Genomic DNA, 17,395 nt, shown 5'->3' with positions numbered 1-17,395 from the left:
TTTTCATCCTTAAAAAAAAACAGCTCATCCGTCGCTAAGATGGAAGCTATCTCTGTCAGCAGGCTACAGGCTTCAGGATTCTCCATGACAGTTTTCCCTCTCAGGTGTGAGAACACTGTTTGATTTATAAGCAAAGGGGGGAGAGAGAAAGAAAAGAGAGACAGAGAGAACGATATATGGATCTTTCTTGCATGCTCTCCTGCTGAGACAGCTAGCTGCTGTGTGCTCTCAATCAGGTGAAGGAAATATCAAAGGAGCAAAGCATTTGTGGTTTGAAAGGAAAAGGAAATGGAACATGTTTGACCTATCTAAGAAGACTTTAGTTGATGCTCTAGTGGCCTTTACGCTCTTTTATCACCTCCCTGATAGCCAGCCATTTGGCTCAATAATAGAGTTCAAGAGGCAGACACATTATTGGCCAAGAGGTCTGTGAAACATTAGACTGTCTCCCAGAAGTCAAGTAAAGTCAAACAATGCTGGTAAGAGCAAGGCCTATATTTATCTGGCCACTTACAGGACTGTTGTAAGTGTTAAGAAATCCTGTAAAGTGATTGTTTGGCGAATGATGGCGAGTCTGCTGCTAAAGCTGAACCAGTCTTACAGAAACAACTATTTCAGGATCAAGAGATTTTGGGAGGATTTCCTCAGGCTTTTGTAAAAAATCAAATAATTGATTTGTCAGAAATTATACATGTGAACAAATGAATAAATAAACAAACAAAGGCGATGAAGGAATCATACAGATGTTCTATTTCTACAAAGTCGCCCGGTGCTTCTTTTGATAAAGACACATTCCCCCGAGCACGGACAACTAAAAGACACTGTGGCCGGTCAGTTTTACCTGCAGGTGGCAGAGTGCAGGCCTTTGGGTGGCTGGTCGCAGTGGGCGGGTTCTTCCTGCGCGGAGGACTCCCACCAATGAGATCAGAGTGGTGGACCCTGGAGACCGTCGGTGACTGGGGGATGCTGGGAAGGGTGCGGGACTTAGCCAGGAGGGGTCTCTGCAGCTTCCTTTCCAGTGACCTGGTTGGATAACATGAATAGACGATTAACACGGATCGTTCAATTTCCAGTGATTGTCACATCAGCAGCCCGAACGCGACTGCGATCTTTCCACACTTGATTTAATTCACTCTCAGTTGCTTCTGAGAAATTTTGATGAAGGTTTTCCTGTTAATGGTTTCCTTTCTATAGAGTCAGACAAAAAGATGCATAATGGCCAATGTTTAAAATTTTTTGGAGCTTGACTTTTATAAGTCAAGATACAGTATGTCTCATCTGCAGCTTTGATTCTAGACACTCATATTTAACCTTGTGAGTTCCCAAACTGGTATAAATTGTTGGAGTGTCCCTTTAAACAACAATGCTGTATACACATTTATATTTTTCCCAGAAGCCTTTTGTTTAAAAAGAGTACCTCATCTTATCAGTTAGTGTAACGCTCACATGCTAACGTCGAGACCATCATTTTATCTTATACAACTGAATTCAGTGTTGATGAAAGCAGTGACTGATTAACTTAGCGATGAAACAATACCAGCTCAGTTAAGCTATCACTGTTGAACACAACACCAGCACTTTTCCAAACACCGACCCACACACTTTACACACACAGCTTACCGCTAATGAGCATCAAGAGAGCAGTTGTGCTGATCAATAGCGAAATTACTTCCTCCTCAGCATAATCAAGCTGAAGGCCATTTGGAACACAACCAATAGAAATTGCTTTCTTTTATGACAGTTGATACCACATACTCTCAAGTGGGAGAGCAATCAATGAGCACAATCACAAGATCTGCTTAATAGCAAATCGGTGACAATCCACAGCATACAGCCGTATAATCTGCAAATAACAAAGATGAGACGTGATGTACATGTTAAACAGCTGCCTGATTCTATTTGTTTTGTCACCGGTTTTTTTTTCACCATTTCTTCACCATTTCCACCTGTGTGCTGGCACTGCAGTGTCTTTCACAGCCAGGTGAGTAGCGGACACAAAAGACTGTTCAATTCCTATACGACCGATATTACATTTCACTACATAACAAATGTGATTAATATTACATGAAATCATCCCCAAAATCCTTGCATCTCATGTATAACAGAACCGACATGGAAAAATACTGAGTCACTACAACACACCCCCCACTACCACCTCCCACCACCAATGCCAGCTCTGATCAGTTTGATGTGATCAAATTCAGTGAAACGTGGTCAGCATTTCAGACATCAGAGTCGGCCCCGGCAGAAGAGGAAGACGTCTGACCTCCAGACTCTTGCATGACAAGTTCGGCTACAGAACACATGATCCCCAGCCTAAAATCAGTTGAGGACATGCGAGCTGGGTTTCACCCCCAGGCCGATGCGTCCTGACATTTTCCGTGAGATGGGTTTTAGCCGGGGATTTATGATGAGATTGTGTTATCATAGTATGAGATTTATTTGTCTTATTATGATCTTTGAAACAGAAATAGAACAAAATCGTCACTCGCACATTGGGACGATGTGGTTACACAAAAAGTCCTACATGAATTCCCGTTTCTAGCCTTTAAGATAAGCCAGTCTGAGCTTCTCCTGGTTGTAACTTCATATTCAACAGACAGATATGAAAGTGGCAGCAGTCTTCTCATCTAACTCTCGGGGGAAAAATTGAAACATTGACTTTTAGATACATTACATCTCATTTTTGCTGAAATGCAAAAGAATACCAGGACTGCGTAGAAATGTTTCATCTAATGTCAATATTAGCTGATATAAACCAGCTAATTATATAGCCTTTGATCTAAGCATGGAATCATATCTAATCAATTAAATTCATTAGATCTTTTTCAATGACAAATAATTAGTCATTAATTAACTGATGAAGGAATCAGTTACCGCAGCATCATTCAGTTCTATATTCATTACATAGAGAATAGATGCCTTCAAGTGGCTTATGCCGGTTTTTTTCACATCTTTTTTTTTTTTTCAAACATTTCATTTAACAGACAAGTGCTCTTGTGTAGAACCTTAAATGCGCCTGTGCTTGAGTGAGATACTTCAGTTCTCTTTCAACTCCACTGGATGCCTGGCTCAGGATGTTTTTGCAGGCTCGGGGCTATTTATCACTGGGGAGCTATAAGGTAAACCGACAGCAGGTTCAAAGTCAGCACATCCGCAGGTTTGAGAAGTGAAGTACTGACATGTGCCCGCTGTCAGCTACTAAACTACTCCCCTGATAGAGGTGGTGGGTGTTGGAGTTGTGTATATTTGACCTGGGATCAGACAATCCCTGCATGAGATTCAGAGCGGAGACATGGAGAGGACCCGGGATGGCCCGATGATGAATAATGCTTTTGTGTTGGTGAATATCAGAGGAAGAGCTGATAGTGACTATATATATGCAGGCATGGTGCATACTCTCTCACACACACACACTTTGATGGTAATAGAAACAGGCAGGACACTCACTCCTCAGCAATCTGTACTGACTTGCAGGAAAAAGCATTTGCCTGAAGCACACACAAACACACACACACACACACACACACAAGCATACACACACACTCCTTACAGTTGGCATGAGATCAAATAACTCGGGGACCACCGGTAAACACAAGTGCACACATACAAGCTCACACAGACACACATGCACAAACACAGTGCTTGACCTCCCACCAGCACATCATGATGATAACACACTGGACTGAACAGGCAGCCCAGGCCACTCTCACTATTTGGGCCTCACTCGCCCTACAAACCTGTTGCTAAGCGACTCTGTCTACATAAATGAGAGGAGAGGAGAGGAGAGGAGAGGAGAGGAGAGGAGAGGAGAGGAGATGTTTATATTTCCTTCCCAGCAGCAATCTGCAGTTTCACAAAAACAATGTCTTGCCCTGACTTGTAAGCATCAAGTGAACAACACATTTTCTGTTGCCAAATTTATTATCTCTTGCTGCAGTCACAGGAAACAACTCATTTTCTTTGTTAGTGTATGTGTACTCCACAGTGCTAAGTGTCAGAAAATAAAATATGACAGGAAATGAATATTATTTTTATTTTTTTAAATAAGAATGACAGACAATGGGGGAATTCAGAGTATGAAGAGGACAGATAGGGAAAAGAATGATAGGATGATGGTGTGATGGTGATGTTGTGTGAAACTCTGCGTGAAAATGCACGTTACAAAAGAACAGAGTCGTATTAGAGATAGCCAGGAAGCCAGGTTCTGCACATGCTTTCGAGTGCTCTTCCCACCATTTCTCTCAGTGCTTGATTGACAATGAAGACAGCTCAGACGACTCTCTTTCTCGCCCCGGGCTGAAACCCACTTTGCTCCCACTCCCACAAGAACAAGTTTTAGTACAACAGATGTACAGCAATTTGTTCTAGTGACCTATTTTAATGCTGAAAAGTAGCACATGCAACCCTCTGACTCCTCTCAGCTATGCAGCATGTGAAGTGTTTTCCCAAACCTGAAACTTATTTCTGAACAGATGGGGAGAGTCATGCACGGTGAGTTTCCATCATCAACCTGGATTCAAGCTTAAGGCCTGACTGAATGGGAATGTGTTTCCAGTAGCTTGATGAATGCAGTGTGATGGTGAATGGCACTGTTAGCGCAGTGAGAACTATCCATGGTGCTGAATCAACTTCACACACACACACACACACACACACACACACACACACACACACACACACACACACACACACACACACACTGGAGTTTTTATGAAACTACCACTGGTAGAAGAGACAGAAGATTTAAGTTCTTTGATTAAAACATTTTAAGATTTAACACAGACTGAAACAATTCAGACTAATGAGTTCTATATATCTTTTGTTTTTGTCTTTGTCTAAATTCAGTCTTGGACATTCTCCTGCTGGTACATCAGCATTAATGAATGTTCCATTTATTAATGGACTGAACTAATGAATTCAGTTCTTCTGAAGCCAGTTAAATAGCTCATGGTTACTTATTCATCAGCCAAACTTACTGCTTGCTGCTGAGCCATTCATTAAAAGTCTTCGTCTCAGTATCAATGTGTTCTCATAGTGTTTTGAATGGGGATGTGTGTTTTGGGGGTGAGGTGTTGTAACGCCATTCCTCTTTTCCTCTCTCTTCATTTCTTTTGTCTTTTTTCCACTTCCTTGCATTTCCCTCCATTTAACGTCTCCTCTGATATTATCTTTTCCCCTTCGCTGTGCCCACTGGCTTTGAGACATCATCTTCTTGACTAAGGGATTCCTGGATATTAAAAAACCTGTATCCTAGCTTCTTTTTCTCAGTGCTCAGGAGAGAAGACTGGGACAATGCTCAGGAGGTTGTGGGAATCACGACTGACCCTACGGAGCAGAAGGATATGGTCAGATTAACCTCTGTCTTTATCTTTCAGCGATTCAGTAGACACCGGTCGAGGAGTCACTAGACTGAATAAATTGAATGAAACTGCTCTGAACAGCTTAAATGACGAGCAGGAGCAAAGGGCAGCCATTGTGGATTTGCAGACTTATCTCTCCACATTACAGAAAGATGGACATTAACTTCTTCATTACAGACTGATTCACCATCTCTTGCCATTCATTCTGGACCGATCCCGACTTGTCACTATTCATTAGTATCCCAGAGAGGGCACAGTTAGCACGCAACCATGAATTTGAATGTCCGATCAGTGGAAACAAAGGGAAAAATTCCCATATAGAATGGTGTTTCCTTCGCAGCAAAACGGAAGAAAGCAAAGTTATGGAAAAATAGTTAACACAAAAAAATAATTTTGATTCCAAGTTCTAACATTACAGTTGCATTTTAGGTAGATTTGTGTGGTTTTATTGTAAGAAAGATAACTGAGGAGATGGATAAAGGCTCAAAGTTTTATGAAAAGGTTACGAATATGTCAGTGAAATCTGGCAGAGGTGGAAATTTGGAGGCTTTGCATTAATTTACCATGACTGGAAACAATTCCTACTGTAGTCACTCTCTTTCTTTATATATAACACATAAAAGCATCTCAATAAAACATAAATTACTAAACCAATGACTGCTGCTATTCAATGAGGGATGAAGGAGACAGAGCTCAGCTGCGCTGGTCCAACATCTACAAACAGACCTGCCGCAACTCTGATAGCCCCCAGGGCCCCGTGGCTCTTCGGTGGTGGATGTCAGAGCACAGAGAGAACAGGCATGACAGAAAAAGAGCAACAGAGAGGGAAAGAGAACGATAAAAGAGACCAAGCAAGAAAGACTGAAAGTCTGAGAGACGACGGTAGGAGATGGAAGGGCGTAGGAAGGGGGTGGCTGGTGAGAAAGAGAGACAGTGAGTGGGAGAGACAGAGACAAAGACTGTGGGGATGAGAGAGAGACGTTGGATTTGTAATGCCAGGGAATCTGAGAGCTTTTTCTGTACCAGATGTCCACCCACGTTAACACTTGTGCTGTGAGTGAATGATATGAGATTTGATGGACATTATTTCAGAGTAGTGGTAGTGCGTTTTTTGTTTTTTTTTTCTACACTAGCATTTGATTTTTCATCCAGGTTCTACATTTCAACACATTTCACATGCAGTTATGGGATTCTCATTAGGATTAGGATTTTTGAAGGTTTAGCACACGCTGCTGCTCGTAACTGAAGAGCAAAAAGAGAAACAAGAATCTCAACTCCCCTCCAGAGTTGTTCCTGGGGGGCCCGAATTTAAGGAGCAAGAAAAGCTAATTGTGATCTCTTTCTGAACTGAGGACGCTAATTGCAGCGCTGTGATAAAACACGAGAGGTTGTTAGAACTTAACCACGCCACACAAATTAAGTTTGCAGAGTGTGAACAGCTTCTGTGTGACACCAAATTAACTGTGTATAAACAGTGTGGCAGTGGAAGTGGAATTTCAAAACCCATCTTAGCGACAAGTGTTAGGTATTGTTACTCCTTCATGTTTAGATAAAATATCGAAATCACAATTACACATCTTTAATGTCCTGTCAGCAGTGATTCTGAATTAACACCCTCCCTCTTTGATACCTATTTTTCTAATTTGCGCTTGAACAAGGCAAGAAAACCACCACATTCCCTGCTGGAGCCACTCGATAATCAACAGTATGAAGTTGTCATTGTCACTGGGAAGTTCCCAGTGTGAACATGTGAGGCAGTGTGAGCACCAGTGTGAGCAGCAGGTCGACTCTGAAAATCTCACACCCCCCACCCCCCTTTCTGTCTCTCCTTCTCCTCTATAAGCAGCATATCGACTTTATCCTCTCAATTCCTATCCATAGAAAAAGCCTCCGTGCTCAGAGGGAAGGATCCACAGTAGCCAGCACCATGCCTGACAGCACACATCCACCACACCTCCAGACTTATGTAACACAAACGCTTGCTCACACATGCATTCACACACATGCTTACATGAGCACACACACGTATACAAACACCTGTATGCGCAGATAAAACGATGACAGATTGACTTTTTTAAACAATTTTAACTTATTTCAGCCTGAATTCTAATTCAGACTGACATACTGTGTTCTTCGATTATACTCACATCAAATATATTTAAATCATTAAATTCTGATAAAAAAACACTTGAGACACAGTGTGGTGAAACAATGATGAATGATAACATAACCTTCTCAAGATACAGCACGTAAACAACAACAATTTGCTGTACAAAGAGAAAGACACAGGGACGTTACACATGTTTACAGCCGTAGAGACAAACGCCATATACCCATATATCCTGGCATACCTGTGCACAGAGACACAGAGACAGACATAAACACAAGTTACCTGGCCTCTGCCACGGTGCAGCAGTAACTGCCACTGCGCCTGGAGCTCCTGCCCACACGCAGCTCCTCTCGAGACTTACGCCGATTAAAGTAGTCTGTGAGTTTCCCAAAACTCGCCATCTTTCCTGTCTCTGTTCACCTCCACCTCCCTCTTTCCTTTTGCCTTCCTTTCCTTCGATCCGTAAAAAGATGCCTCTGGATCTGCTCTGCAAAAGCTCCTTGACACGCGACCTCCTGACTTACTGTCTGCCCTTCCTCTGCTTCTACCTGGATTCAGTGTCACAGCTCGGCGTCAACTGCAGGTCCGAGCCTCCTGATGCTCCCTCATCCTGTTGTGCACACCACTTAATGTGCAGAAGAACGAGCCAGACCCCGCTCTGCCTTTCTCTGCCTCTCTCCCCCTCGTTCGATCTTTTGCTACAGCGCGCAGAGTGCATACACTGACTCTCTCAAAATAGTAACGTTTGTAACTGCCTCCCAATGCACACAGCAGGAGCAGTGCCCCCCCAGTGGAGAGCAAACAAGAAGGAGGAGAGACAGAGAGAGAGAGAGGGAGAGAGGGAGAGGGAAAATGAGAGCGAGAGGGAGGGAGGTGGTGGCTCAGTGTTGGTCAGAGCAGAGCTGGTGGGAGAAAATGAGCTGCTATGATGCTTGTACCGAAGCCCACCCCCCTCTTTCTCCCTCTGTTTTTTTAGCGCATATTGTCTGTGTTGCTCACTCGCTCGCACTCTCTCTCTCTCTTTCTCATGCATGAATTCTTTCACACAACCATTTGACTCTTGGTGAGCACACACTCCGCATTCGATCAAAGCTGGAGAGCAGGTGGCAATGATGGGCTCTGTCTCGCTCTCCGTCTCTTTTCCTTCCTCCCGTCTCTCTCTGTCTCTCCCACACCCACACCCACACCCACACACACACACACACACACACACACACACACACACACACACACACACACACACACACACACAATCAGATTAAACCTAAAGTGCTCCAGGATAATAACTTTCTGCTGCTTGTTTGTCTGTGTAAAAGGAAGGCTCTCTCTCTTTAATTCTAATTTCGTCAATAATGAAAAACAAGCGGAGCGGTTCGGGTGCAACGACCGACCGGTGGCCTCAAGCATTTATCTGAAGGAACTCCACTCGAAATGAAAAGGATGATGGGAGATCGGAGGCAGCAGCAGGGTAACGGGGGGAAGGACAGGAGGGGAGCACATGAGGAAGGAGGGGAAGGAGGTATAGAGGGAGGGTTAGAGCTCATTAGTGAGTAAGAGTGTGTGTGTGTGTGTGTGTGTGTGTGTGTGTGTGTGTGTCTCCCTCCCATATATCCAGACACCATACATACAAGCATTCCTCTGTCTATTCACTGTCTCACTGCTTTAAAAAAAGAAAATCTCATCTCAGTCTCGTCAATTTTTGTCAAAATCTCTCCTTTGCATCCTCCTCTTTTCTCTCCATCCTCTTGAGCTGCCTGCTTCTCTTCCCCTTTCATCCAACTCCTTCCACAAGCCTCGCCTCCCTACATTTCTCATCCTCTTTTCCTGCCTCTCCGTCTTTACTCATTCTTCTATTCAAACAGCCAGAGACGAGCTTCTAAACGGTCTAACACGATGTACATGATGCTGACTTGAGAAAGTGCACTTCAAAGCTCAAGAGTGAAATATAAGCATAGACTGTATTCACTCACAGCTGCAACAGGTTTTCTACATCAGCCAGGACTTGCACTTCAAGAGGAAACCCCCCCACCACAGTGTTCACCTTCACTGTTACCATGTTTGTACATTTACTGACAGTAGAATACAGCTTTGATGGAAGTATCACTGTTGTTTTAGGAGTGATCTGGGACACTGCTGCTTGTGTAGGAATGATCATGTACAACTGGTCAGCTTCACATTTGCTTTATCACATTCACTCGGAGTAAATGAAGCTCTGCAAAGCCGACTGCCATCAAAGTTGGTACGATCACACAGGAAACATAAACTGCATTACGCATGTTTTATGAATGTGATCGCGCAGGAAGCAGTTTCTCCTGCTCAAATGACACATTTGCGACACATTGCCACTAAGGGCTGCAGCTAACAATTAATCTGCTGAATATTTTCTCAATATTTGTTTGCTTGGTGTATGAAACATCACAAAAAATGTGCATTTCTTCAAATATCTGCTTTTGTGCAGCCAACAACCCAAAGACATTCAATTAAAGTAAGACAAGAAAAAGGAGCACAATCTTCCACATGACCATCAAATGTTTGGCATTTATGCTTGAAAAATTACTTCAATAATGAACCAACTAATAGTAACAGATTAATTCTTTGTCGATTGACTAATTAATCAACTAATCGCTGCAGCTCTAATCATCACTAATTAGTGAGAAGTCAGTGAACATGTATGTGTGGGAATATTCGGGAGTATCATGGGAGATAGATCGATGGAGAGATAACCCTAACCCTTCAAAAGAGAAGTGAGAACCAATGCTAGCTAAAATGAACTAAAATAATCAAGGCAAGCATAAATAAATCTAGGAAAAATACAAATAAATCAGAAATAAACACAATAATAATAAGAGTAAGAATGCCTGAATTCATTAATTAAATTGATTTTAAAAAAAAACATGGATAAAAGAAATGGTGGTGGAGAGATGCATGAAAAACATCGACTTAAATGTTGCCAGGAGTGACAGGTACTCCAGTAAAAATGGGGATAGCACTTGGAACACTTGAAAGTGGACAAAATGAAGTTAGATACAGTTGCTCTTGCACTTTCAGAGGAGGATGAGAATTAAAATTTGGCATTACTCACTGGGAAAATAGATCTCTCCAGGCACTGCAGTTTGTCTCATTGACCGAGGACCTAAAGTGTGTGAAGCGGAGAGCTTTGTGTGAAAGGCAGCTGAGGTGTTTCGACAAGAAAGCACCCCAAAAGTGCAATTCACTAAAACCAAAAAGGAAGACGTCTGGAGAAGAAACACATGTGACCAAACCACTGAAGATACGTGACACAAGGTCACAGCTGTGCTCTACAGCGTGATCTCTGTGTACAGATACTGGTAGCTACCTGTGTATGTAGACTGCTCCAGTGATGATCCGACACAGTGTTGACAGGAAAAAAAAACATCCACACTATTAATCAAACCAAGGCAAGACATATTCTAGTTCTTGCATTGAGTTGGATTAGCAGAATGGAATTTAAAGCAATGTGTGGAAAGGAATTTGACTCGATTTTAACAATTTATAGATATAGTTTTTTTAATTTCTTTTATATTTTTTTGTGTGTGCGTTCTGCCTCTGGTTGCTGTTCTGCGATCCCACACTGCAGTTAATGTTGTGTGAAAGGTGTGGGCTGCGTGAGCTTTGCAGGTTCCTGTGCTAAAGAGATCAGCTGATTGATCGGCCTCTTCCGTCTCCCTCCTCTTCGATCAAGAATCTCTCCATTCCCTCCCTCTCTGATTTGCACTTCCCCCTCCCCGGGCTTCCCAATGATCTGAGAAGCAGCATGGTCTGATTATAATGCCCAGTAAGCATATAGTGGTATTTCAGTCCAGGTCTCTGGGTGGAGAGAGCAGGGGGGAGGGGAAGACGGAAGATACCAAAGAAACAGAGAAAGACAAATTAGGTGAACACTGTGTAATATTAATGATTCTCAAACCCTCTGCTTTCCTCATCCTTGCTGAGTGCTGACACTAGAGTATTATTTTTTAATAAATCTGCAGTGTTACGGCGGTAGGTGAGACACATTTGCAAAACAGACTTATCACTATTATGAATGTACTGTGCGTCCTGAGCTGATGCATGTTCTGTGTTTGTAAAACAAATTAGTGAACATTTACTGTAGCTGTACATTAATTCGAGAACAATTTTGTATCTGTATCAACAGAAAATCTCCATGCTTCTCCTTTTTTTTTTAAAACCATACGGGGAAGAAGATAAAGTGGATTCCTGAGATAGCTGTTTACTAATGTTTCTGGGGTTTTTTTCTGTGTTGTCTTTGTGACACTGCTCAACTCATAAATGCAGCAGAAGCAGTGATAACAAATAAAGTGCACAGATTTTTACCACACATATTAAAAAATATTCTGGATCTTCCATACTTCATACGTCGAAGACAAATCAGTGTATGTTTCTGCATAAGTTCAACTATTTCATATCAATCTTATTTTGAAATGGTTCTTATCGGTTCTGCAATCCTTGGGTAAAAAGTACTTTGCACCATTTCTGGTGGCTTATAAACTGTTGGTGTTTTAAATAGCTGGAGAGACGGAGAAACAGAAAGAGAAAGTGTTAAGAGACAGAGAGGCAGGGAGAGCGGGAGTTCAGAGGATTCGGGGAGACACAGAGAAAGAGAAAGGATCTTGACAAAAAAAATAAAAAATCCAGCAGCAACAGAGCGAGGACCGAGCCTCTGAGGGGAATTTACTACCACAGCAAGGAAGAGCCGAGCTCAAAGTATTGATGGCTCAGGCTGCTTTTTGCCTTTAGTTTGCATTTGGCTCTAAAATGGTTTTGGCTGTTGAATAAATCATATATTGCTATTTTTTTAAGGGCTGTTTTCATTCAACCACAAAAAATCCTCACTTTGACAACACCCATTTGGGAACACAATACTTGGCTTTAGAAAGTCGTTTCCACTGAGCTAAGAATGATGATGAGCTCGTCTGTGGACACTGGGCAGCCGCTTCACCTTTAAATTATAAATGTTTTATAATTCAATCATGGTTTATAATTAAATAGATTATTTTTCCAGACTTATTAATTCAATTATCTGTCAAAACACAGTGAGGTAACTCATTTCATTCAGGGTTTCGACCACCTGGGCGTTGCCACACTGACGAACAATAAGCTATCCCGAGAATTGTTGTTTAATTTGGTTCACGCTTCATTTGCTGCATATTCCTCATTTGTTCAAAAACCCATTCTGTTGCTGACCCCACTGCTGAGCCTGGTAAACTGTCATCTGCCTCCTTGTTTACACACGTCACCAGCTGTTTCTTCTTTTTACCCGACAGACCGGAGCTTCAGAGAACAGGAGCTTCTAGTGAAGTCACCAGAACATGACGCTTTTCCAGCTTTCAACGCACATGCACACATGCACGCACACGCACACACGCACGCACACACACACACACACACACACACACACACACACACACACACACACACACACAGCTGTCAGGAACTGAACTCAGTCCCTCCAGTGGTGGGCAAATTAACACAACCAAAACATTATCTGACATTACCTTCCTGTCACTTTTGTGTGTGCGTGTGTGTGTGCGCATGTTTATGATAATATTGATCAGTATTAGCTTTTCATGGCTGTATGTTGCATAGATATCGACCACTATATGCCGAAAATATGTTTATGGTAATTTAGAAAGAGTTTCCCCACTACATAGCACGTCCACCGGAGTGAACTGGGATCTTCTCCAAAAACAGTGGTTCTGGTTATTTGTTTATGTTAAAAAAAACATCAATATACACCAACAAATATCAGCTGATACATCATCAGATTATCTATCTTACCCCTACCTGGTATAATATGACCTGAAACATCCTGTATTGTTCGGACTATAATGCAAATGTGAGGCATGTGTGTAATCACGATTGTTAAATCAATATCGACTTGTGATACACTGAAGACTGACAAAGACACACCTTGATACATCAATACCACTCTACAGCTCATTTGACCGGAGAGAAGCAGCCAGCCCTGGAGAAAGTGAAAGACGTGTAATTACTGTGGCAGCATTCAGCAGCCTTTCCCGCTGGGACTAGTCAGACAGGACCATTCACTAAATGAGACTCACACAAAACCTACGTTACTTACAATAAAATGAACACCATCATTTTGGAGCGCACCGGATAAAAAATCTTTGATATCCTCATGAGATGATATTCACCCGCTATAGAAAGACACACACACACACACACACACACACACACACACACACACACATACATGCTGAGGATGAGCACTACTATCGTCTTTATGAGTCATCATGGGGCACTGCAAAGAAGCCTCAGGATAACTTCTCTCTCTCTCTCTTTCTCTCTCTCTCCCTCTGTGCGAGTGTGTTCAGGCTGTGACGTCCCTGCCTCTACGTCAGCCTTTTACCAAGCCGTCACCTCTGTAAACTTTCCTCTCTCCTTTCTTTTATTTCCCATCTTTAGTGAAATCTTCCTTTAGCTCTCAGCTGGGCTTCTCTGCTCTCTCTCTCTCTCTCTCTCTCTCTTTTTCTAAGTCTATTACCTTCAACACCTCTTTGATTCTGTAAAAATCTTGCACTTCCACCCATTTTGCAGTTGCACCTGCAGTATATACAGCAATTCAAAAGGGTTACAACGGTAGCTTTAAACTACAGCAATCTGTAGCTGGGAGTAAAACCACCTGTTATACCTGCAGGTTCTCAATCTGGATGAGATTAACCTGCCGCCTGTCACAAGATTACGATAACCTGGGTTATATTATTCAATTTTAATTATTAATCATTTTTGTTTGGTTGAATTACATCTATTTGCTACTTCAACAAAATAATGAATAAAAATAAAACAAAATAATTTTTCACTGCAAGCATGCCACTTCCAGGTCAGGTGTGTGATAGCAAAAAGAAGCACATAGATCAAGGAATTACTTAGAAACTGTTTTTGATGGAAATGTTTCCTCCGATCATCTAAGCTGTAAAAAACAGAAACTCTGTTTGATTTACATTATGTAATTCCAATAATCTCCCGTTTGTCAGAATATTATCAAAGTGCTGCCGCTGTCATTTATATGATTATGCAAAGCCAGGAAGAAAACGAAGAAGACCACTTCTCTCCTTCTAGTCTTCTCTGTGGAAGATTAGCTGGTCACAGTTAAACTGCAGCAAGGCTCGTGTTCAGAGATCACACACATACAGAAGGTGATAATCATTTTTCACAGTAGACATATTGACTTGGTTTGTATTCTTCTGTGTGGCGTCAAACTGAAATGTAAATCATGGAATCTATGAATTATTATAGGATAAAGCCAAAAAACATTTCCCAAGTTATCCCGCTTCCTGGCAGCGGTTCATCTATCCCGTACATATTCCTACGCATACACAGCAGCTTGCTATTTCAGCATCTTTCTGAGATTTTTTTAGAGAATTTGTGACATGTGTCCACGCATGTGTGTGTCTGTCTGGTACGTTCTGTAACCAGCTCAAGGGGTGATCAGAGAGGAACAAATAGCAGCTGGGTACCACATGATTCATATCCCCCACTGATATATTATGGATTTTGCAAAGGGGAAATTTCAGGGATACAAAGTCTCAGTCTGTCTCACCCACAGTTTCTCATTTATATTGTATAGACGTGTATGTGTGCGCGCGCACACACACACACACACACACACACACACACACACACACACACACACACACACACACACACACACACACACACACACACACACACACACACACACACACACACAGACAGGAGGATTCGCTCTTCAGGACAGCTAACATAGCGTTAACCTGACAACATCTGTGTTATACAGAAACAATAATAAAAATTGTGTTTAGTGCTGAGTCAAAATGCTCTCTATAAAATCTTGTTCAGTTTTTCTCAATGATAAACAAAGGTTGTAAAGAAATTTGGTTTGCTATGTACTCTGCTTTTCATTTACGTTGATTCAAAGTCAAAGATAAGTGACATTTTTCAAATGTGAGTTGCATTTTGGAAATTAATAATCTGCTTCAGAAAAAGCCTTTTACACAGCACACAAATTGACACATTACATTACATAATATTTACTGTTAGAACACAACGGCACGTTACAGGTGATTCTAAAAACAAAAAAATAAATGCTCACCGTTCTATACTAAAAATATTTCATGTGACAAATGGCTGCCTGGAAGGTAGGAAAATATAAAGCAGCATGCTCTGGGAAATGGCTAGTAGTAATGGATATGCAATTTGTAGTGACTAGCCTAAAACATAAAATATCAGGTTGTTTTATATTTTTAAAAAATGGTAGCTGTTTAGTGCAATCAAATGAGAAGACTATCTCTCTACCCCACTCATATAAAGCTTTTTAATTAAAAGTGTGGACACAGACAAATGCACACAAATTGCATGAAAACAGCTGAGAATTTTAAAAAGTAGATTTCAGTATACTCTAAAGCTGCTACCATCTCCCTCCCACCTTTCTTCAATTTATTATTTTTGACTTCACCAAAATGGTCGGAATATTGTTGGGATGATTCTCAGGCAGCGTCTCCGATCTTAGAGGACATGCCCTCAGGGAGGAGCAGTAGTCTGCTTTGTTTTAACCCGAGAGGTTGAAAAGAGGTACAAACCCCGAGGCGATTCAACTCCTCCGTGTTTTTAGTTTGTGTTCTTCTCTGTATTTATGTGCGGTATTTTGTGAACTTACAATAGTCTATTTATTTTGTTGTTTCATCAGTATGCTGTGTTGTATAATGGGTGCCAAATAGAGCACTGCTCTTTAAAATGATTGACTAGAATGAGCACTGTCCTATAAATACAGTCACACAGTCACACACAGACAAACACACCAGTAAGCAGGAGCACATACTGTGTATACGCACCTGGGTGGAAAGCCATTTTTCTCTAAATTAATCATCTTCGCAGAGGAAAATAGAAATGTTCTGCCTGGAGGACTTGGAACCATGGTGCCTCTGTCTCTCTCTTTCTCTCTCCCTCCATAACTCTTGTCTTTTCCTCGCTGTCTATCCATCTCCTCCTCCCTCACTCTATAAAATCACCCCGCCTCTCCCCGTCTGCTTAATGCCAGTCTGACATATACCACAATTTAGAGAGCTTCTAGTCCCGAGGGCTGCTCTGAATAAAAGATGAAGCAAATGTAAGTATTGACTGCTGACTTTGAGCTTCTCTTTAACTCCCTTTACCTCCTTAAACCCTTGACCTCTAAAACTGCTGATTCATCAGTCATTCACTTCCAGGATGCAGATTAAAACTGTTTCTTGATGTTAAAACTACACTCGAGTCCAATTAAATGCCGATCACGAGAATGTGAGGTTGACTGTGACATGAAGCAAAGTCCAATGCTTAGTTAATTACAGCTCTATGTAAACACAAGCAAATGTACAATTCATTCATACATTATAAACCCGAGGGGCTGTAAATATATTCACAAGGATCCTCTTGTCATTCCAGTATTCCCATCCCTCTTCTTGAAAGTTCCAGTTTTCAGTGGTGCTTTTCCAGCTCAATCCCCCGTGATTAGACAGCTAATCAATTCTCCTTGGGGTTTATTCACTGAGGTGTTAGGGTGTAGCTTACACACACAAGCTTTACGGCAGCAAGGTGGTGTAGTCAGTAGAAAAGACCATCCTTTACTGGATTCAAGCGACCATTTCGGTGAGTATCTGGTGTGTATCCGGTGTGTATAAGTGTCCTAGAGCAGCGCATTAAATGTCCAACAGCTCTGACGTCTCTTTGAACCGCTACTGGATTTTCAGTCAGTAGAATCTGGCAGCAACTGGGAGAACTGCGTCACGACTATGCAAGGACAGGGTCAGTGTTTTGATGATTTAATTGTTTACTATAATATTCAAAGCACACTGTGGTGTCTTTCTGTGTTTTTCCAACTTCCAAGCAAGGAAACTATTCCCTCTCAAAAACACCCTCTCCCTTT

General features: G+C 41.8%; 1 protein-coding gene across 1 annotated transcript in view; it reads right to left on the bottom strand.

The window, feature by feature from the left end:
- The window catches only part of ankfn1b (ankyrin repeat and fibronectin type III domain containing 1b), a 111,463-nt gene extending 103,262 nt beyond the window's left edge, over nucleotides 1-8,201 (bottom strand). Inside the window, exons 1-2 of the mRNA XM_087175366.1 lie at nucleotides 7,756-8,201; nucleotides 842-1,023 (exon numbers count right to left, since the gene is read on the bottom strand). Coding sequence (XP_087031492.1) covers nucleotides 842-1,023; nucleotides 7,756-7,874 — 301 coding nt within the window. The 5' untranslated portion in view covers nucleotides 7,875-8,201. The remainder of the gene's footprint in view (nucleotides 1-841; nucleotides 1,024-7,755) is intronic.
- Between the last annotated feature and the right edge of the window lie 9,194 nt (nucleotides 8,202-17,395).

Source organism: Seriola lalandi, unplaced genomic scaffold, assembly GCF_002814215.2.
Source record: "Seriola lalandi dorsalis isolate HSWRI2012SDOR001 ecotype SW California unplaced genomic scaffold, Sedor1 jcf7180002054464, whole genome shotgun sequence".
In the NCBI taxonomy this organism is placed as follows: Eukaryota; Metazoa; Chordata; class Actinopteri; order Carangiformes; family Carangidae; genus Seriola; species Seriola lalandi.
The sequence above is the reverse complement of the archived record's forward strand: the minus strand, read 5'-3'. Positions and strand labels throughout refer to the sequence as shown.